Genomic DNA, 23,284 nt, shown 5'->3' with positions numbered 1-23,284 from the left:
AGCAGTTTGCTCCTGGGGGATGGACCCCGTGGTATGGAGCCATGTGGGAGCAGTTCTTGAAGAGCTGCTGCCTGTGGGCAGCTCCTGCAGGCTTAGTTCGGGAAGGACGGCATCCCGTGGGAGGGACCCCACGTGGAGCAGAGGCAGAGAGTGACCATGAAGGGGGAGACGAAGCGTCAGGGACTGACCACAGCCCCCATTCCCCGTTCCCCTGTGCTGCCTGGGGGGAGGAGGTGGTTTTAGTTTCTTTCCTTTGTTTCCCACTGCTCTAGCTTGTTAGCAATAGGTAATAAATTACATCAGTCTCCCTATGCTGAGTCTGTTTTGCCTGTTACGATAATTGTTGAGCGTAACTGTAACTTTTAGAAAGGTTTCCTAACGGTCTGGTAAAGTTTTTATTTTTGTTTAATTTTCACCTTTTTAATGTGATTTTATGTTGCTTTTGTGTGATTGTTTCTTTGTTGTTTTTAGTAAATATTTTGATAGTTATCTGTAGTATTTAGTATTTAATTAGGTCCATGATATTATGAGATTGCTTTGAAACAGTCAAATTCAAAATAATACATCTGAGATTCTTTTTAATGTCATATTCATATCTTGAATGAAGAAATTGCATATGTTTATAGTGCGATAATCTACCCCTTATTTGTTCAGCAACTGGAAGGAATTGTTAATGAGTTATGAAAAACAGCATATGTTGTGGAGTCTTGATATCTGTTAACAAAGGAGTTCAGCCTGATTAATCTAAGAAAAAACTTTGAAGAATCCTGAAAGATGTCCTTCTGCATCATTTTTTATAGTTATAGTAGTAACTGTGCTATGGATTTTGCAATTTGAAAGGCTGTCAACGTTTCTGACAATTTACACTAAATATCTTTCCGATGAAAACCTGACTTGACTGGGAACTTTCAATTGACTTCAACTTCATTGAGACTAAAATTAAATCCGTGGTGTTTTGTGGTCCGTTTGTGTTAGGATGCTGTTTCTTTTTGTATAAGAGGAAATAGCTTGGTTTCAGGTATAGGAAAAGGAGATAGATTATTTAATATTTACTGCCAGGATTTTTAATGGCCTAGTAAAATCTGTGCTGATCATCTGAGTACAGAAAATGTGCATCCCTGTAATGCAAAAATCCAAGGAAGGTAATAAAGGCTGCAGTAAGCCTTTGACATTTATGAGATGGGGAAAACCTAAGCAGGAACAGGGGGGTGCCTTGCACTGAGCCTTCTGATCAGAAGATCCTCAGTGCCTCACAGGCATGGGTTTTGTGAAAAACACCTTAAATTTTCACTTGCAGGGGTAGTTAGATCTAAAACTCAAAAGTCAAAATAGCTGTTTACAGAAAGGCTGAAGGAGTAATATTCTCACTGTTCCACCTCTTAACATTTGTATTTAAAAAAAAAAAAAAAAGTATTGTTTTTCTACTGTACAGAATAAGGATAATAGAAAGTGCCACAGTCTGTAAAAGGAATATAAAACACACATATATAGTCATGGCAGGGGTAAATGGGGTTAAATAATCAATGATTAACAGTGATCCTTAGGGTGGCTGGTGCATCTGTGCACCAGCACACATAAGGAAGCAAGCTGTAGAAAGTGGTGGCACAGTTTCCCTTGGCAGTCGCCCCAGTGAACCTTCTGACAGTGATCTCTGCATTGGTGCACCTTGGGCAGAATCCTACTTAGTGCCAGCTGTGTTTTGTGGGCTTGCTTTTAGTTGGGCTTTCAGTTGTTTTGGTTAGCACTACTGCAGAGTACATTTTGTAAATTCTGTTTCCATTTTTCACACAGATTTTGAATACCAACATTGAGTAGAGTTAACATTCTCGTATGGACTAGTAACCTGGAGTTGCACATTCTTGCAAAAGATAAAGACGTGTTTGTTGATTGACAACTACTCTGTTTGAAGCATGCAATTTTTAAAAATTTGCCTTTTTTTCATTTTTCTGTATATTCCTTTTTTAGTTTTTCTCTCTTCCCTTGTTATTACTGCTAATTCCTCTTGATGCTCTTCCTTTTATTCTATTCTTATTCAAAGTATTCTGTATTCTCTTCTCACAAGATTTTGTCATGACAAGAACAACTCCCCTGTCTTTCTACACCTGTGCTTGTACTCTTCTGGATTCCTTCACAAATTACAAACACTCTTGTCTCTTGCCCTGCAAATCTCACTTTTATACTTGTATAAAAACATGAAAATGTCAGTGGTTTAGGGGTATATACCTTTTTTCCAGCCAAAGTACTTCAAAAATTGTTTTCAAATGTGTATAACACAGGAGTTTGTATTCAGGCTGTCACATCACCAAAATACTTGTGGATACATAAGCATTGTCTCCTTGATGTTTCCACTGAGAAATATCATTAGGATAATCAGGCAACAGTTCTGCTACAGCACTGGCATGATTATATGGTGCTGCTGATGTTGTTACCAAAACCACTTTGGTACCTGGGAAAACTGGCACTCACTTTGTATCCCTACCTGGCAGGATATGTCAATGTCTGTGTTATTTCCAACTGTGCAGTGCTTTAAAAGAGGATCACCTGAGGTAAATTGCTGGCTAAATGAATTTTTGTTTTTCAAATTTTTGTCTGTTTTGAGGTAGTGGAGAAAAAAGTAGAACATGCAAGCAGCATTGTTGATTTTTGTTGTCGTTTTTGTTTGTATGTTTGTTTTTGGTCTATTACCTTTGTTAGGAAGAAAAAGAAAAGACACTAACTCAAGAACAAGCTCACATTTTATATGCTGTGCACTTCTGTGCTTGCATGCCTTGAATACCGTGCAATACTTGTGGTTGTGACCTGTTTTATGGGAGGTGTGTTTTTGAAATTAATTCCCACGGGTTTCTAGACCAAGTACACACTTCTCTTCAGTGAAATCTGTCAGCTATATAGATGGACTATCTTTATGCTGAATGGTGCTGAGTACTTTTTTGTTGACACACTGTAATTTCTTTTTCATTGTGTCTTTGCTGTGATAGCTTTCCTTCGAATGACTAGAAGCCTAATTTTTCTGTTATCTGTCACTTCTTTTTTGGTGGCATTGTTGAAAAGTACAGCAAACAACCACAACAACAACAACAAAAAACAGGTGTTACCGCATTTATAATGACTTTTATAATATCTAAACATTGAAATTGCTTTCTGTAAATGTTATTATTTAACTCATACAAATATGAAAAGAAAATAAAGAAGATAGGTGGACTTTCTCACAAGTAGCAAGAATGCAAATAGGATTTAAATTCTGTGGGATTTGACGTTTTGTGGGCTTTTGTTTTTTCCTCCCAAAAATGAGTCTCAAAATGCTTAAGCCACATACTTTGAGGAGAGGTGAGATCTGCCATTTGAGGAGAAACTCGATTATAAATGAGGTTTTGCATAAGATATTTACAAAACAGTTTGAACTTGGGTAGTGTTCTTGTAATGATACAGTTGTTTTCTGTTCTGAGACATATTAAGCCAAATTCAACACTGAAGAAGCACATTCTTTTCATTTCACTGGTTTTATTACCTGCATTTATGCAAAGTTGAATTTCACAAGTGGCACTAGTTCTGGATTTCCATGATACTTCAGAACACTGTTTTCAGTTCTCAGATTGTTATCTCTGGCTTCAGATGCATTTTCATAAAGGAATATTCTTTTTAGAATCAGGCTCTTCACTACTTTATCAACCATGATCTAAAATAATTCTATTGAAGTTTTCAAATTGTTTATCTTTGGTTAAGTGCACTCAAGTTACAAAGTTACTCAAGTTACATTACTCTGATGTAATGAATCTGTAGCTGGTTAATCTGATCTAGATAACATTATGACTTGAAACTTGCTTGTTAAATTCTGAACTCATCTTTCTGCTTTTTTTTTTCTTCAGTTATCTTTACATATCTGTATAATATGTATATGTATACATACATTTTTGAAGACTATTTTTCATCTAAGTAGCTTTCTACAACAGTAGGAAAGTTTATTCAGGAAGATTCAAGAACAGGAAAATAACAGATAAAATACTAGCTTTCTCTCCGTCTCATTGTAGTTTCTGTTGGTTTCTGGCTCTGTTAAAGTTCTTTTGCTTCCATGTTCTGAAATTAAAATAAATCCTCTTGATCCCTTCTTTTTGTCCCTGCCATTTGTCAATAAAATGAGTTTGCTCGTTACTGTTTATCCTGTCATCCGCTGGACATCTTTCCCTGACAGTAAGATTAACTTAAGGTTTCCTAAAAATCTTGAGTTAAAAATTCTCATACCACTTGTCTGTCCGACTTCCCTTTCCTACTCCTCCATGCTAAGCACCAATTCATGCTTAATTTTCTGCAGGAGCTCTGTTTTCCTGACTTGCTGCTGTTTCAGGATGTGTTTAGTAAAGCTGTTATCCCTCTCCCTCTGTAGTCTGCTTTCTTCATGCAGGCACAGCAGAGTGACTGCCTCCATGCTGCTTAGGGTCTGCTCAGAGCTAATTCAGCTGCCTCTGCGCTGCTCTGCACCTCGCAGTGTGCACTATTGGCAAGCAATAGTGAGCGACAGATGACACTGGAGGGACAATTATGGATAAAAAGCAAATTCTATAAATTTCTTGTACTCTAAAGCATATCTGTTTTGGTAAGAATTCTGCCAAAAGCCTTGAAATTTCCAGCTTTATCAACCTGCTTATTTTGAAGTGCTTTTGTACTTAATTGTAGTCACATCTTTTTAGATTTTCTAGCAGTTTTATTTTTCTTCCGTGTTAAATGGGTATGGAGGTGTAAATGCACATGAATAGGCATAAGCCAAATGGTTTTAGTGCCTGTGTTTCAAAATCAGTTGTATACACTGGCCGTAAATCCATGAATTCTTCAAATTGAGAAAGATGTGAATTAAGTTTAATGTGAAACTGCCAGTTATATACATATATATATATATATATATATATAAATTAATCTTCTTGCTTGATTATTTTTATGCTAATGTGACTGTGTATGCTTTGAAAATAGAAGTTGTTTTGAGTTCTGGCCAAACATTTATTCATCTTGGACCCTTTGTTATTTTTTTAAAATGCAGGTGAAAATACGTTCCTACTTGACACCTCTGCTTACATTTTTTGTTGCCTTTGAAGGGTTGTTTAGAATAGATACTCTTCATTTTAATAAATCTTCTTCATCATGAAGAAGTCTGATTCAGAGAAATCACTTAGTTTTCAATACTTAGATTACCTATAATTTTTTAGGTATTATTGAGTAATCCAGAAAACGTTCCGTTGTTCCTAGATTTCCTTTGTTATTTTCTTTTATAAAATGCCACTTTCTAAAGGATGCCTGTTAAACACCTTGAGTCTGTTATTTATTTAGTCCCCTTCAGTAAGCTTAGTACTTTATTTCCCTACTTGGAGTTGATTTTTCCTTTCCTATCTCTGATATTTTCAGGTATTTTTCCATCTTCTGCATTTTGTGAACATCTCTTTGTTTATTTATTTGGTTATTTTAAATTTATTTTCAATACCATCTTTTGTTTCACGCTTGATTCTGAAATATTGAAGTGATATATATTAACCCACTGTTAAAAGTAACCAGTGAGTACCAGAGTAATCTCTGTGTGCTTACCATTGATGCAATGATTTAATAAATGTAATAAATACTGTGGAGCAGTCCCAGCAAGCTCAGAAACTAATTGCTTAAAATCTTGTTTATCTTATCCATTTGAAAACATTCATTCTTTGAAAAGTTTACTATATACTCAACAACTGTATAAAAATAGCATATTTGGATTTTTTTTTTCTATTCCTTATTCCTAAGATATTCTCAAAATCGGAATGAAACTGTAGGGTTTTGTTGGTAGTGTACTCTTGCTGCAGGAAATCATGGTATTCCATGACTTAGATGTAAACAGACTTTCTTATCTTTTTTCATGGCATGAAATGCCATCAGTTTATAAATGAGAGTCTTCTCCACCTTTAAATAATGACTCTCTAGGTGCCGCTGTCATTTTTTGCTCTTGTATATGAAATTTCTATCAAAGGGTAACTTCTTATCTTCCTGACTGGCTTCCATCTTAGTCATTCTCTGCCAATTCCATTACTTTTCACAGAGACTTATAAATTTGTTAGAGAGTTTTATCTTTCATATCATTTATCTTATTCTTTTCTCCTCTACATGTCCCTAAATTCTGTTTTTCTTCATAAATTGCAATAATTAAACCATTGTATTCCTATTGATGTTATTACCCATATTCAGTAATTCATCCAGTTTGTTGTACTTTGTTATTGTTCAGTCTGCTAAATATTAGAAGTATTAAAAAGTTACTGCACATCACAGTTCCGTTTGAGAATTGCAGCCAAGAAGAAGAAGGTGATGTAGCAGATGATAAACATAAACATGCCATTAAGTCTTTGGATTAAATTGAACTGTCTCATTACTTTCCAAGGTAGCAGCCAAATGCATGGCTAAAAAGATTTTCATTTCCAATCACTGGGTTTACCTGAGCAACTGGACTGTAAAAACAATAATTACAGAAGAAAGTAAATGTTTTTTCCTGGACTTACTCTAATGCTTAGGGAATCTTTAAATCCTATTGCATTCTTGTGATTAATCTTTACCTAAATCTTGCTATGTCCAGTAGCACTAGAAGCCAATACAGTATGAGAAGTTCATACTATAATGGTGATAGATTTTTTTTTCTTTTCTGTAGCAGAAGTCACTGTAGGGTGAAGAAACAGACTTTAATTTTACCACTTTAAATTTAGAAAGAAGCTAGAATTGCCTGCCTTATTCAGAAATTAAGCAGTTAGACATAGTTTTGCTTAGTTTGTCTTGGTAGAAAAAATCAACATAGTTTAATGTTGGTTATGTTTTGGTTATGATTACATAATGTTTGTTATGGTTTATTGGCTGGATGGTTACACTCAAAGAGTTGTGGTCAATGGCTCAATGTCCAGGAGATCGGTAATGGGTGATATTCCTCAGGGGTCAGTATTGGGACCAGTGCTGCTGCTGACATGGACAGTGGGATTGAGTGCACCCTCAGCAAGTTTGCTGATGACACTGAGCTGTGTGGTGCGGTTGACACGCTGGAGGGAAGGGATGGCATCCAGAGCGACCTGGACAGGCTTGAGAGGTGGGCCTGTGCAAACCTCATGAGGTTCAACAAGGCCAAGTGCAAGGTCCTGCATCTGGGCAAACCCAAGCACAAATACAGGCTGGGTGGAGAATGGATTGAGCAGCCCTGGGGAGAAGGATCTGTGGGTGTTGGTTGATGAGAAGCTCAATATGAGTCAGCAATGTGCGCTTGCATCCCAGAAAGTCAACCGTATCCTGAGCTGCATCAAAAGAAGTGTGGCCAGCAGGTCAAGGGAGGTGATTTCTCCCCCTCTACTCTGCTGTTCTAAGACCCAACGTAGAGTGCTGTCTTCAGCTCTGGGGCCTCCAGCACAATAAGGACACGGAAGTATCAGAACGAGTCCAGAGGAGGGCCACAAAAATGATCAAGGGGCTGAAGCACCTCTCCTACAAAGGCAGGCTGAGGGAATTGGGGTTGTTCAGCCTGGAGAAGGCTCTGGTAGACCTTATAGCGGCCTTCCAGTACCTAAAGGGGGCCTATGGGAAAGATGGGGAGGGAGTCTTTGTCAGGAGGTGTAGGCATTGGACAAGAGGGAATGGCTTTAAACTAAAAGCATGTGGGCTTAGATTAGATACAAGGAGGAAATTCTTTACTCTGAGGGTGGTGAGGCACGGGAACAGGCTGCCCAGAGAAGCTGTGGATGCCCCATTCCCAGAGGTGTTCAAGGCCAGGCTGGATGGGGCTTTGGGCAACCTGGTCAAATGGAAGGTGTCCCTGCCCATGGCGAGGGAGTTGGAGCTAGATGATCTTTAAGGTCTCTTCCAATCCAAACCATTCTGTGATTCTGTGATAATAGAATAGAAATACATATATATACATGGTAGAGCTTGAAAAAGAATGAATGTGGTAGAGCTGTATCAGTGTTAAGGGGAAGGACAGACAAATGAATCAGTAGCCATACTTAATCTAGAATAAGAAAACAGAGTGAGTCACTTTGAATTATACTCCCAGTAGTGTTTATTAAGGTAAGATGTTCTTCATCTACCTTTTGATACTTAAACAGGAGTGTCTGTGTATCAGCTGAAGTCCTACTAGAGTAGGCTGATTGGTACCACTAGTAGAAATGATGATACTGATTTTCTGAGAATCTCTTAGCTGTTTCTTAAATGATCTCCAAAGACTATGTTCTTGTGGTCTTTTTGGTCTATTACTAAATTATTTAATCTGAACCGTGAAAGTTATGCTTTCTTACTTAACTGGTATGAACATGCTGTAAGCATAGGAGCATCTTTATATTCTTACGCTACTTAATTTGTTGCCTGAAAAATGAGGCTTAATATCCTCAATTTCCTTGAAGATATTATCTACATAAAATAAAATGAAACGTCTTTTCTAATAGTTTCCGCCTTGGCTATTTTCCGGGGGTAGAAACTGAATTCTAACATATTCAACTGTGTAACACTATTATTTAGCATTGATTAGAATTTTTATTTTTAAACAGGCAATTTTAATTCAACATGACATTCTGAAAGTTAATTTTCCAAACATGCATTACAGGATTCAAATATTTGTGTCAGATGTTTTGAGAGGTGCATGAAGATGACAATAATCAATCATATCTAATTAGGTGGTGACACACTGTGCTTGCAGTAATTAAGCAAGACATTACCGCTTTACTTTCTAATGATTAAGATCACACAGATTGAGAGCCAGCTGTTAATCACTTTTCTTGCAAGGCTAATGTCGTTAACAGAAAATCCCAACAATCTGCCCTTAAAGCTATTTTTAACAGAGCTCTTGTGTTGGATAAGCTGTGATGTAAGCAACAAAATGAGTTTTTAAAGTTTGTATTTTGAGCATTTTTTCCAACTGGTGTTGTCTTGAGTGAATACTCATCTTTGTAGATTTCTGTATGCTACAGATACTTAGGAAAAACTTTGTTGTGAATTGCTAGAAATTATTGTGATGCTGCTGGTAAAATCTACTACAAATTTGTAATGCTAATATATATTTTGCAACTGTATGTAGTGAAACATCAATCCATAATGTCATTAATAAATGCAGACAAAAAAAAATGAGATCAATATTTATGGAAAAAAAGTAATTTTCAAGGTAGATACTTTAGTTATAAACTGTGCCTTGGGGGAAAGTGTACTGAAATTTTTCAATATTTGTTGCTGACAATTTTTATTTCTAATTCTTATCATATATGTATCTATTAAACACCTCACACTGAAAGCTTACAACATATTGTAATTCAATTTGTTTAGCCTTAATTGACCTGTCCTAGCATTACTGATGTCCATCAGATATATTCCACTGCCTTTGGTGTGTATATAAATCACCTAACTAAAAGGGATTATCAGGAATTTGTGATATTCTCCATTAATTGGTAGCAGTACCTGTGGGCAGTATGAAGTATGATAGGGTGTTACAGCTCTAATAAAAACGTAGAATCTAAGGTCATACTTGAAATGCTCAAGAGAATTTTTAAAAAGTGAGAAAATAATAAATATTCTTACTAGCTACTTATTGAGGCTATTGAGCGGCTTTGCTTGTTTTTTTGCATAGTTTTTGGTGAGTTTGACTTGATGCTTTGTTTATTTTAAACAGGAACTGAAAGAAAATGTGCATGTTCTGCATACATCTTAAAAGTTAGGCAGCTGTAAAGTTGGTTTGGATGTTTGTATGTTCTAGATACATTTTTTGTTGTTGAAGTGTTGTGAAATAATCTACTGTCAAACATTCACATTAGCAGTTGCTTTCCAACTGGAATGAAATTCAGATTTAGTTTGGCTTTGCTTTCATTTAAAATATTTCCATTCAAATTGCTTTAAGATATTTCTCTTCAAACCTGGATGGAAGCTGATGGGCTGGACCCCTGGGTCAGGCACAAGTTTCTTGGTCCTCTGAGCTGTTAGTGCTGTGGTCCCCACTGCAGGTCTTGTGCTTGTTGTGAAGGGAGATGGAAGCACCTGGTGGTGAGTTACATGTGCACATGGAGGGGGAAATGAGGGCTGTAGACCCTTCCTGAAGCACAGTGTGGAAGGCATAGGTGTGTCCACCGTGGTCCTGGCCTTTGGACTCCAAAATTGGTTGGGCTAGAGCATCTCCTGACAGTGCCTCGAGGCCTAACAGGTGTAACGGCACTGCCACATCCTCTGTACTTGGAAGCTGGATGGTTGTGGCACTGGTGATGGTGAGCAATAGTAATTTAGAGCAGAAGGGTGTCTGGAAATTTGTGTTCCTTCTTATTTTACCCCTCTGCAATATTTCATGTTAGGAAGCCAGAAGTCCTTGACTAGGAGGAGGGGGGAAACCACCCAGCAGAACCTTTTGGTGCTCTCTGACGGAACATCCATATTTTGAAACAACTTTGGATATTAGTGTCATGTGTGTAATTTCCTAACAAATATTGTAATAAATAGGCAATGTGGAATTTTTCATATAGCTCATATTCAATGAGTCTCACAGGTCCCTGATTTAATGCCTTTCATGTACCAGCATGTACTCGTGTAATTTTTTTTTTCCACTTATTCAATTAAAAATGGCAGTCTTGAACTACTTTTTCAGATATGGGGCAAATGCATACTGTTTTGACATCCATAGCATTTTTATGTATTTTTTTTAACTTTTCCTTAGAACATACTCACGCTCTGCCCCCCAGTATTAGGGAATCCTAGTGTATCTGAACAATCTGTTTAAGGGATTCACTATCATTACAGTCAGAATTTCTTAAAGGAAAGAGGATTAAGGTCTTGGCAGTTGTGAAGGAGTGTTGGTAGGCGTATGAGCTGTAATATGCTAAAGCTGAGAAAAAGCACAAGTCCATGTGCATTAAGAGGAGAAACATATTCTGTAAAGGCACTCTCTAACTAATTACAGGAAGATATAATTAATCTCTGTCTTGTATCTACTTTTAGTTTTACCGCATGGTTCTTTGTGTGCTTACAGTACTAATGGAATCATTAATTTTCTGCATTCCACAGCTGCGTTACGCTCACCCTACATATCTGCTCTTCTTATCCATTCATCCCATGTTGGTCTATTGAAAAGCCTGCTTGTGTTCTCACTCAAGGCCCCTTAAGCCTGGAATTAACTTCTGATCATGAAAGGCAAACGTACAGTTCTTTTTAGGTTATAGTCCTCCTTCAGATTATTTGTTATAAGAATTATGATTATCAGACAATTTTATTTTAAATGTCATTCATCCACTGACAAGGCCCCTAAAAGATAAACTTCAGTTCTTCTAGTTTTATATTTCATCCCTTCTATATCAGTAGCAAGTTGTTCAGTGCGGGTGCCCTTCTAAAGCCAGTCAACCGTCCTCCTGGATGCAGAGGTTCAGTCATATGCAAGAATGTAATTCTGAATGTTAGTGTCAGAGATAAACAGATGTGAAATAAATCGTCTTCAGGATTTTGCCCTGTGAGAGGATTAGCACCTGTGCCATTTAGGCAGACTAGTTAAAACATCTTGAAAGAAAGAGATTTCTGAATTACCTTATGTGATTGTTCCATTTGCCTTTGCAATATGTTTTTAAGTACTTAAAACTGTCATTATGTCATCTTGTTTTCTGTCTTTAAACTAAACAACCTTAATCAGTGTAGAATTACTTATGGGTTCTATTTTCCAGGTTTCTGATCACTTTCAATTTTTTTGTGTTTCTAAGGACTCTCTTTCAGTTCATTATCTCTTTTCTGTAGTGTAGTCATGAATCAACACTGTCATAATACTGTATGAAAGGAAACGATATACTGAGATGTATTAAATGCAACACTGATGATGGATTACTTCATGGACTTGAAGTTATTCCTCCCTCATTCAGTGGTGTTGAGGAATGTTTTGTACTACACAGCTGAAGAAGAACCGTGTTTACGTTTGGGTGCTGTCTTGACAGAGCGAGAAAAAGCAAATCTGTAGGAAAGAACCCAAAGGAGAGCAATCAAAATATCTATGTTTGCCTTTATTGCAATTTGATATTGATGACAATATTTTGCTGTTGATCCTCAATGCTACATTTCCTTTCCTGAGGAAATAGTGCAAGCTTTTCTTTTTCTGTGCAACTGGCTGTTCCTCCTAGAGTGTAGCACCTTATGCCTTCTAGCTATTATGCTTCATCCTGTTTCTTTTTCGTTATATATATATTTTTTTTTCATCAGTCAAGGCTATTTTAAATTTAAATTGTCCTGCTCTGAGAAAACGTCTTTGTCTTCTGATCACAATAGTAGATGTGGTGTATAAAATGTATCAAAGGAGTTACGAGAGAAAGTAAATTTGAGTCTGCTGTAATTTATTGGTCAGAGCACAGACTCTGGGACAGCCCAAAGTGTTTTTGCTGCCTAATTTGAAATAAGGTAGGATAAAAATGAGTGACTCCTCTTTTCACATGCCTTCAGCAGACGTCCCAACCATGGATATGCCATAGATAGGAAATTTCAGTGGAATGTTTTTATGGAAACAAAAAAATTAAACTGGATTAGAGAATTTGTTCACTAGACTTCTGAGGTGTAAATATTGCTTGTAAATATTGTTTGTAAAGTATTTACATGTGGAATTTGGAAAAGTTTAGGTTCAAATATGATGCTTCAAGATTTGTCCTTAAGATGTTGTAAGTGTATAAATTTATGAATGCATTTTATCAGTTAAAAATCAAACTACCGTGTCACTGAAGCTACATTTATTGAGGATGAGAATCAGCAAATACTGATTTCTGCAGGAGGACCAGTGAAACTAAATGGACAGGTGAAAATGATTGTTTAAATAAAGTAGGGGAAACTCCAGAGGAACTATTTTCATAAGGGTCTAACAAACTAATACTCCATTTAGTTGGTAACAGATCGCACGTGGTAAAATACATAGACAGAGGGAAGAGAGGTTTGGATTTACTGAGAACCTCACAGTCTAATTCAAAATAATACCACTGCAACACATGCATTCTGACATTCCCTCTACATGCATACAAATACATTCTGTGATTTTTTTTATGACTCTCATATGAATTTTCTGATGATCTGTGTAAGAGCTTTGAACATGTTCCCCTGGTCTTCAATTACGAGGATGAAAAGCCTGACAAATATTGCTGCGTCCACCTGAGAAACAAATGGCCATAAACAAATCAATAGTTTCTACAGAAAACCCGGTACACCTCAACACCACTTTTACACTCTGCCTATTTTTTTTGCAAACTTTTTCAAAATAAAACTTAGAGCAGGGAAGACAAGTGTTTTATGTCAGTTACACCAAAGTTTGGCTTAGAGATGTCTAGTTGGAAACAGAATTTGCAGCTCTGAGATTTAGTCTTTAGTGCTCTGAAAGAACTGGGGTATTTTGAGTAGGGTATCAAAACATTATTGCAAACGGGAGTGCTTTAAAGCAAATACGATGGCTAGGGATATGCCTGGAGTAGACAAGAATAAAATGATGTAAGTATTTACCTGCAGTTTTAGCTCCCTCTAGAGAGTGCTGTTTTCTTTTGTGTGGTATTGACAGGTTTGGGGCTTGCTTGAGAAAGTAAGTTTCCGTAATTTTTCTGTCAAAAACAGGATAGTGACTAAGCTTTCTTAAAAGTCACGTCTGATGTGACAATTATGCTACTGTTCTCCTTTATTTTCCCTCTTCTTCCCTCCACATGCGTGTGCACACGCACACACATCCTCCCTCTCCATTTCCTAAGTCCAGTGTCTAGAAAATTCATCAAAGGTATAGAAACCAACATTTAATTTCCTCATTTGCCAACTGAGTTTTAATTTATATTCCCCTATCTCTCATTGTAAGCACTTAAATCTTATGCAACTCTCTGCTCTTTCTACATGTTTTTTCTAAAAAAAAACCAACACATGTAGATCTGGTGTATAAACTCTAACGTTACTACGTCTGTTTGGAGAGTTATTTTATTTTTCAATCCTCTTTCTGGTACCAGTTTTTGGAAGAGGTAGAGGTACTGTACAGAGAGAGTTTTTTAAATGAGAATTCAGGACAAACCTAGCATAGTTAAATTGGTGGATATACAAGTACATGCAAAGACTAAATTCCCATTAAAACCTCTTTCTTTGAAGAAGCACTTTGGACTGAAGTTTGCCCGATAGAGTTGCATGTATCATCTTTTCAACACAAAGGGTGAACAAGGGAATGTTTGAACTCTGATTCACAGCCATTTATAATGGTCTAAAAAAAGCAGACTTGAAAGGCTGAGAGAAATCTAGATTAATCTTATTGATTCTGAAAGCAAATAAGGTATTGTTGCATGTCATCGTAGATCACATCAGGAGTTAGATGAAGTGCTAGGTAGGTATTGGATTTTAATAGGAATAGATGAGCTTCAATGAGACTTTTAGTTTAAATAATGTGATAGAAAATGCTAACGTATTTAATCAGTTACTCTGCATATTTCATTCATTACTTGATTGTCTGTTACAATGAAAGTTCAGAGTTTTTTCCAATGTGCTACTTCTAAACCTATGTAACAATTACTAGCCAGAGAAAGGTCTGCTTTTAGACTGTGTAAAGTGCTCGTGTAGGGTTTTGCTCTCTTGAGATGTGTCTGTAAAGCACAGTCTGGTGTGTCAGCAGAAGTAACAGTGATTGCCGGTCCAAGTGGATGCCATGCAGAACCTGTGAACAGCAGAACAGTGTGGGGAAGGTGGTTTTGCCAGGCAATTCTTCTACTGCTCGAAAATACCTGCTGTTATGTGGTATATAGCTTTTAAGCAGAAAGCATTGACACAAATTTTGTACATTTTCATTTATAAATAATACTGATATATCATTCACACATGCTGGAAGTTTAAAAAATGTGAAAACCTTGGGAATATTGATACACATCAGTTTCCAAACAGGCAAGAATGATTAAAGGTTACACCCTCGCTGAACTTGGTTTCCTTTAGGCATTCCCTGAGAACACCGTGGGCAAGATTTATCTGTCCAGAATGAGAAACCTGTGTCTGAGTTGTCGTTTATATTTATTTTTTTAAGTCACAGTAGAGAGCTATGATGCAATTTGTTCCCTTCTAGATGGATGTAGAGAAGGGATCGGGAAATCACGTTTCAGAGGTGTCTATTGCTCACCACTGGCTTTACAGAATCTAAATGACCATCCTAGATGTGAATTTCTACATTGTAAAACCTTTGGTGAGATTCTTTTCAAGCTTAAGATACCCATGTGTGGATGTCTGCTGGCATGGTCAGTGTCTGCAACCTCGTATAATAGTGGAGGTCTGGTTTCATCTCCAGCTAGAAGGACCCAGATCTCCCCTAACACTTGTGTCAGCCTTACATTTGTGGATATCTTGGATATCCTAAGGTGTCTTAAATGGCAGCTGTGGCCATGAGCATGTGCTGTGTGTGTACTTCAGGGGAAATTTAATTGCTTCACTTTGCATTTCCATCAGTTGCGAGGGAGGCTTTGACACTTGTTGATGCTTAGAGCTACACCACATCTAAATTTAAGTATTTAAGTGCCTTAAGTTTAAATTGCCTTTAAAGATCAAAAGTTTTTATTAACAGACACCACAGACCTTTCTCCTTGGTTCTGTAGAAATGAAAATAGTATTATAATGTTCCGTGTTAGATTTTACTTTTAAATCAAAGGACTTAAAAGTACACAGGGCATGTTTCTTCTTTAATTCATTACTCTGTTCTTTATGTAATCTACTATTCAATGAAATTTAGAGCAGTCTTTTGAAAACAAATGCTGCAGCTAAACTTTAAATTAGGCATGATTATTCTTCATTTGCGTACAGGAAAGTGCAGTGACCTGATAATATTGTTATATACATTATAAACTAATAAATATTATTCTTAAATATGATCATCTGTTTCAGAAAAGATCTGTTGTTTTTCCTCTTCTGTGAAAAGACTATAAAGCTATGAAATTGTACTACTCTTCTTATTTTAACAAATAGCTGTAAGCAGTCCTAAATCCCCATTTTTTGTTTAAGGAAATAGCTGACTGAATATTAATGGTAAATTTGCACATAAATGAACAAACCAAAGATTAAAATAGATTTTATTTACAACTTCTCATGGAGAAATCCTTGTTAATACCAAAATACTTGACTATCCAAAAGAGTTTACTCGTTAATAGTCCAGTAGTAACTTCAGAAATATATGCCCATCTTGACATAAACGAATTGAAGCCCTGTAGCACCTGTATTTATATGTGGTTACAATATGTATATTTGTGAGTTTCACAATATGAAAACCTAATATTGAACCATAATAAAACTCCTTGTCTTCAATGCAACTTTTATAAAGGATGCAGAACTTTTTCTCACACAGTGGAAGGAACATCTCTGAGTCAGAAGTAATGTTGTACATCTCTACTTTTTTATGGAACAGGAAAATGCATTCACGTACATTTATGCATACATTACTTATCTGCTTATAATACTGTTTCTTGGTAAGTCATAGAATTAAAAACAGAACGTACTTCAACGACATTCCTTCGTGGAACAGTACAAATGTACTGTTTTATGTATTAATGCCTATTTCAAAGGCAATTTAGCCCACTTTTTACAGCACAGAAGAGGCTTTTTATGTCTAATCCATTTGGAGCTTGAATAGCAGACCAGTTTAACACTTTCTGTAAACAATGCTTCTTTATATGTGTTTTATGCATTGAATGGGATAGAGGTTGTTATTTATCATTAAGAAATGTTCATATACTTAAATTTTTGTTTCTGTGCCTTGCTTTCACAGACTAAAACTGGTATTGCTTTGTTGTATGACGAAGTGTCTGAAAATGCTTATGACATCCGACTGAAGCTCACAAAAGAGGTATTAACAATTCAAAAACAAGATGTCGTCTGTGTTAGTGGAAGTGATCACAGTGCAAATGTAAGTGCTTCTATATCTCTGTGTTTTCGACTGCACTTTAATATCTTCTACAGAGGTCAGATTATGGTATTGGAGTGCAAGACATTTTATTGGGTAATAGAAATATGTAATGATGAGTTGTTTTTTGTGCATACGTGCATTCTTGTGTGCAAAAACTTACTTTTTTTCTACCAGTGCTATATGTCCTTTATTCTGACAAATATAACCTTAACAGTAGAGAAGATATCTATAAATGATGAGAATACAGCATTCTTCCACCAAATATTGTTAGGCTATTAAATGGGAAAAAAAAAAAAGTGGAAAAAAAAGCTGAAAAAAAAAGCTCTGTTTCCTATAGAAAACATTTTAAGAGAAACTAATACACCAAAGTCTTTTTTTTTTTTTTCATTGGAGTATCAAGTATGGGCAGTTGTCTGTTCAAGACATGTCTGTTATCTGTTCACAGATAAGGGCACAGAGGTGGCTGAGAGAATACTTGACAGACACTTATTTCAATTTTTTAGGCAGAGATTGGGCTTAATCAGTGCCAGCATGTGTATCTATATATATGTCTTTCTGCCTTTTCTTCCAAATTCAGTTATGGTGCTTTTTCAAAAACATTTTGCACCCCTAACCTACAGAGGAGTCTTCTGTATCACCATTTCATAATGTCACTAGAAAAACTAGTAGCACTTTGCATAAGATGTACGGCGATGTTCTCTAGATTATGGGTGTTCCCAAACACTGTATTTTATTTCCTCATATAAACAGTGTTCCTCTAAAAACTCAGTATAGGTATCCCAAATGTTATTGAGTGAAATAAATTTCATGAACTCTGATGGTATTCGCTAGGATGAGCAACGCATGGCAATGCACCTCCTTGGAGAGGGCCAAGAGGGAATCTTCCGTCTGCATGCTGTATTGCACATTTCCAATAAGCAAAAAATCTGACACCAAGAGACAGGAAGTGAGTTTGTGATACCCTGCTGAAAATTAGGAGCCAAAAAGTATATAGGGAGTATAAGTATATACATATACAGATACATGTATGTGCGATTATGTGAGAGATTCTGCTTATATACCACAAAAACGCATTTCATTTCTGTCACAGTAAATATGTGTATATATAGTCTAATGTCACACCAAAAATTAATTTGAAACAAACAGCTTTTAGTGGTTGGAAGCATTTTGTACTGATTTCAAAACTTGCCAGTGGAACTCAATGGAACATGAGATGCTCTTAAAAAATAAAAAAAAGGTTGCATCAGTTGGCAGGTAGTGGGAGACCACTCAGTGAAGTGAGAGACAGGTCACATGCTGGTTGGTTTGCTGAAATAAATATAAACCTAAGCCAAAAATAATCAGCATGCATATACTTTGTGCTTCACTGGGAAATGTGCAATGCTGCAGCTTTTAACTGCAGACACTGTTGATAGTGTTGATAAGTTTTATACTAATTACGATTACAATAATTGTAATAATATGTGAATGGCTGCAATATATTGTATTTTGTGCAATATATTGTATCTGTGCATATAAGTGTATATGATTGCACTGGACTTTGTGGTATTTAAATGCCTTGTGTATAAACTTCCTTTCATAGGAAAAGATTTGTAATTCTATCCTACCTAGTCTTAGGCTAATTCTTGAATGAATCAGCACAGGCTGACTGGATCTGAGGAAAAGTTGTATCAAAACTACATTTCTATTAATCATCACTCATTGATCTCATAAAAAATAAAGAAGGAATGGTTAACCCAGATATTGACTTAAAAGTGTCAAAATTTGTGTTATGATTTTGATACTCTTTACTTCTACGTTTTATGGGTACCCTAAATAGTATTTCCTGGAGGAAGACAGAATAGAAGGACAGGCTCTGAAAGTGTTATATTAAATCCATGTGGGCATCTTTCGTCAAAGTTTAATGAGAAAAAATGGATTAAGTCATGACTTCAAGGCAATATTTGCTTTTTCTATATTATACTTTAACAAAATAAAAACTTCTGGAGAATTAGCATTTAAAATAAAGGACATTTAATATGAACCCTGTGTATTTTACAGGGTGTGAATTACTAGCATATAGGAGCTCAAAAGAAGAATTTGAAATCAGGCTGAAATAGCTGGTTGTTCTCTAGAGCTATTTTTGGTAATTCTGAAGTCTTAAATTTATAGCTGTACAAGCTAAATTCAGAAGAGATAAATGCTTTACTTTTCAAGTGGTTCAAAAAAATAATTTTCATCCCTCGTCTGTATGATTCAAAATATTAATAGGAAACTGTAACTTGAAAGTCAGTTCTATGGCAGTCCTGAACAATGACTTTGACTGATTTATTCTCCTTCTTTCTATACTTTTCTTTCTTAGTTACTCATAGTTAATCTGTATTTGCACATGGCCATTCATCAAACTAGTTCCTTTGCAACAAAAATAGAAATAACATGTTTGTTTTTTCTCTGTAGTCTTCTCAAACTCATAGAAGGAATTCAGAACGATTTTGCTTTTAGAGTAACTTTTCTTCTTAGGTCGGATATATGTGAATAGAGAAATTGAAAAATAGACCTCTGTGTCTACTTGTGATAGTGCTTTGGTCTCCAGCCAGTTCTGTAGGACAACATTTGCTTCCAGCCCCAGTTTAGCTTACGGGTTCATTGATCCTGAGGACAGGATTTGCAGATGCTTAACTCAGATCTCAGCTGGCCCCACGCAGCAATGAATGCTGAGGAGTGGCAGACACCAGCAATCACAGGTACTGCGGTGGTTTGGGCTTTCAGCAGTACAGATTATTCCCAACAATCTCATATTGATTGTACAGATAAAAGGCTGTCACTGTAAAATACCTGTCTTTTACGAGCATCGTCTTGATCTTATTTCATACTATGCCACCCTGCATTCATTCAGGTGCTATTTTTATGCACAGAGAAAGCTTCACCTGTGATGAGAAATTGTAGAGCTGTCTTTCTGTCATTTGACTTGGATGTACAGTAATGAGAAAGAAGAACATGGTTTCTGGAATTTAAGATGTGTATAGAAGCAAATGGTGTAAAGGCAACTGTTTATTTTCCTTAGTTTTCAAGTTTTTCCACAGTAGACAAGATGGCATTTAAATGTCTGTAAAAATCCTTCTGGAAGTGGAACAATTGTAGGAAATAGCATTTTTCAATGTTTGATTATGTATTATTACATTTATGAATCATAAAGCAGATTATATGTAATATTTAAATGATTTATATCTATATTACTAAACATCTGATCTTTCCACCGAAATGTATTTCAGAAATTCAAGTTTGGAAAATCCAAACATTCTAAGCAAATCTTCCTGACTATTGTGTTTGGGGTGTTCAGACTCGTAGGAAATAAAAGTGTGTAAGGGTGCATCAGCATTGGTGTGCACTCATAGAAACAAAGCATGGAGATATTGATGGAACTGGTATATAGGGGGAGAAAAAATACATTTTAACTAACTTCTAAGTATTTTTTTGACAAAAGATTTTTTTTTTCCAGATATGTAGTTTAATAATACTCACAGAAAGTAATCGATTGTATGAAATCCAGGGAAAGATCCATTGTCAGTTAAAGAAGAAACAGAGAGGCATTCCTTTTTTTTTACTTTTCATAGTATGCTTTTCCTGCATAGTGTGATTTTCTATAACTTTTTGCCATTTACCATGTTGAAACTAATTTCTTACGTATTCTCTATGCCTCACTCCCTTCCTTAGTACTCTGTTTTTCTTCCATGTGTATTGCTACCATCCTTTTCATGTTATCAGCCCACAGTTTTATGCCTTTCTTCTTTTCATAAACATTTTTTTTCTTTTAATTTGTATTCTATTTCTGCATCTTTTCTTCCCTGACAATTCTACTTGCAAAGTAAGAAAAAGAAAAGAAATGTATCAAGCTTTTTACAATGATTCCCTCTCTCAGAGCTGAAATGCTTCTGACTTGGTCAGTGGACAGGCAGGTTTCTGAGGCAGGCTCCTGGCTTATTGGTGGGAAGAGGAGTCTTCAGAGGCTTGTGTGAGGCGAATAGAATTAGAATGACAAAAACCTTTTCATCCTGGGTACCCAGTTGTCCAGCTTCACAAGTCCTGTCTTAGTTGGAGTTTGACAGAATAAAGTGAGGTAGGTGAATAAGGTACCTTTCAACTGAACTATTCGATTTGATTTGATTCTAAAAGGAGAGAGGAAAAAAAAAAAAGCAGGACTGGAATTTTTTTAATTCCAAAAATAGAAACAGGGCCATAAAGTACCATTTCAATCCCTGATGAGACAGCTATATCTTTTTTTCTTTATAACTTAGATGCTACAGACACAGAAGAATGTTATTTTAGCATACTTCTAGAGAACAGGTATTAAGGGCTAAAGTTTATTTTTTAACCCAAGTAATTTTTTTTTCCTGTCTAGATACCACTGGAACAGGCTGCCCAGGGAGGTTGTGGAGTCTCCTTTTCTGGAGATATTCAAGGCCTGTCTGGACGCCTACCTGGGCAGCCTGCTCTAAGGAATCTGCTTTGGCAGGGGCGTTGGACCCGATGGTCTTTCGAGGTCCCTTCTAACCCCTACAATTCTGTGATTCTGTGATAACTGCTGTTACTACGGTATTTTCCCAGAACCTGTTCTGCCATCACTGGTATGGTATTTTAGTCTGAAATAATTTTTAAAAGAGCTTTTAAAAACAGGTAAAAAATATTATTTTTTTCTATATTTTGAAACATCAAGTGGGTGATTAAAGGAAGACTATTCTTTTGAAACTAAAATCATTTGTATGGAGAAAATGCATTATTTAACCATTTGTTATTTGTTTTAATAAGTTGGAAAACTGACCTAGGTATCTAAAAAAAAAAGCAATCAAGTAATTGATTAGGATCTTTATTATGAAAGCTCACAAGCTGCTGTCATTTTGAGAACAGTTAAGACTGAGTATCACAAAATGAATGATAAATATGAGTATTCATCAGCACGATGAAAAAAAACAAACTTTAATAATAAAGATAAAAAGAGTAAGTAGCTTAAGTAAAAAGAAAAATAACTGTAACAAATCAGAGGAATGCAAAGGAGACTATGGATATCTCTGAAAAATAATCTTTTGAAGGAGAGTCCAGCTGAGGGTGAGCATTCATACCAGCAAGATAGAGAGGAAAGGTAGCACAACACTGATGTTACTATGTGGTAAACCAGGCATACATACAAGTATGTATCCTTTATTAAAATTTCAGTTCATCTATTGTACATGGAGACATGGCAGACTGTCAAGATCAGTAAATTGCAATAATATATATTGTGAGAGGTTGTATGGCAGTTTAAAGTCTTTAAAAGCTAGAGGCAGAATACCTGCAGCGGAAATGAGCATTTCCAGTGATGGTATGTTGGATAATGATGGATGCAAGCTCTGCTGTTCATCTTCATCAAAACAGCAGTCATCATGTGAAATGTTGCACAAAGTGAATACAGATGAAATTATTCAAATAAAGAACAGGTGTTCTGGCAGGAGTTAGCTATAACTCATGTTATAGAATGCCTTTTGATTTGAAAGAAATCAGTTTTTTTTATTTTTTATTTTTAAAAAGAAGCATAATCTTATCCTGCCACAGGTTCCTGTGTATGTTAGTAACTCTGGAAATCCATATCTGTAGATGATGTCCTCTGTATTGTCAGTTGCAGTAGTCTAGGTCCTTCATACTGCTTACCAAAGGAAGCTCTTCTCCCAAATAAAGCATTTTACAAATCTGGAGATGTACCTGAGGATTGTTGTGAACTCATACTGGCATTGACTGTTTCATTCAGACATGTTTAATAAGATCACTACACCCCTGAGAATAAACTACAGTGGGGTTTGTCACGGTCATCTTTACTAGAATAGATCACAGAATTTGGATTGAAGGGGACCTCTCAAGGTCACCTAATTCAACCCACTGCTCAGAGCAGGACAATGGCCCAGGCAAGTTGCTGAGGGCTTTGTCCCTTCAAGTTCAGAATATTTCTGAAGATGGAGATTTCATCACTTCCCTAGGCAGCCTCTCCTAATGCGTAATCATTTTTACTGTGAAATTCTTTACAGTTATGCTCAATTGGAATTTTCTTAACTGCAAGTAGAAACTTGCCTCTCATCTTTTTGCTAGGCAACTCTGAGAACAATCTGATTCTTTTTTCTGAATAATCCTCCTTTAGGTTGGCAGGCTAAAATAAAACAAGTGACTTTGTTTTACTCTAAAAAAAAAAATAGACTTTGATCTACAGTAATAGAAACAGTTAAAATAAGATAAACCAATAAAAATATCTTACTATACCATACTTATTAAGGATTCTCTGCAGCTGTCCCAGATCTCAGCTAGCATGTGAAAAGATTTGCTTTGTCTCTGTACGAAACTCGACAGCTACTGGCATGCCTCAGTTGTTATAGATGCACTCACTCTTCTTGTTCCTTTGGGGAAAAGATTACATCCTGTGCACTG

At 36.1% G+C, this 23,284-nt stretch overlaps 1 protein-coding gene across 1 annotated transcript in view; it reads left to right on the top strand.

The window, feature by feature from the left end:
- Positions 1-15,109: 15,109 nt before the first annotated feature.
- SNTG2 (syntrophin gamma 2) overlaps positions 15,110-23,284 on the top strand; it is a 165,278-nt gene continuing 157,103 nt past the window's right edge. The window contains exons 1-2 of the mRNA XM_040550870.1: positions 15,110-15,151; positions 16,721-16,858. Of these exons, the coding sequence (XP_040406804.1) occupies positions 15,110-15,151; positions 16,721-16,858 (180 nt within the window). The remainder of the gene's footprint in view (positions 15,152-16,720; positions 16,859-23,284) is intronic.

Source organism: Cygnus olor, chromosome 3 (genome assembly GCF_009769625.2).
Source record: "Cygnus olor isolate bCygOlo1 chromosome 3, bCygOlo1.pri.v2, whole genome shotgun sequence".
In the NCBI taxonomy this organism is placed as follows: Eukaryota; Metazoa; Chordata; class Aves; order Anseriformes; family Anatidae; genus Cygnus; species Cygnus olor.
This window is presented reverse-complemented; position numbering and strand designations above follow the sequence as displayed.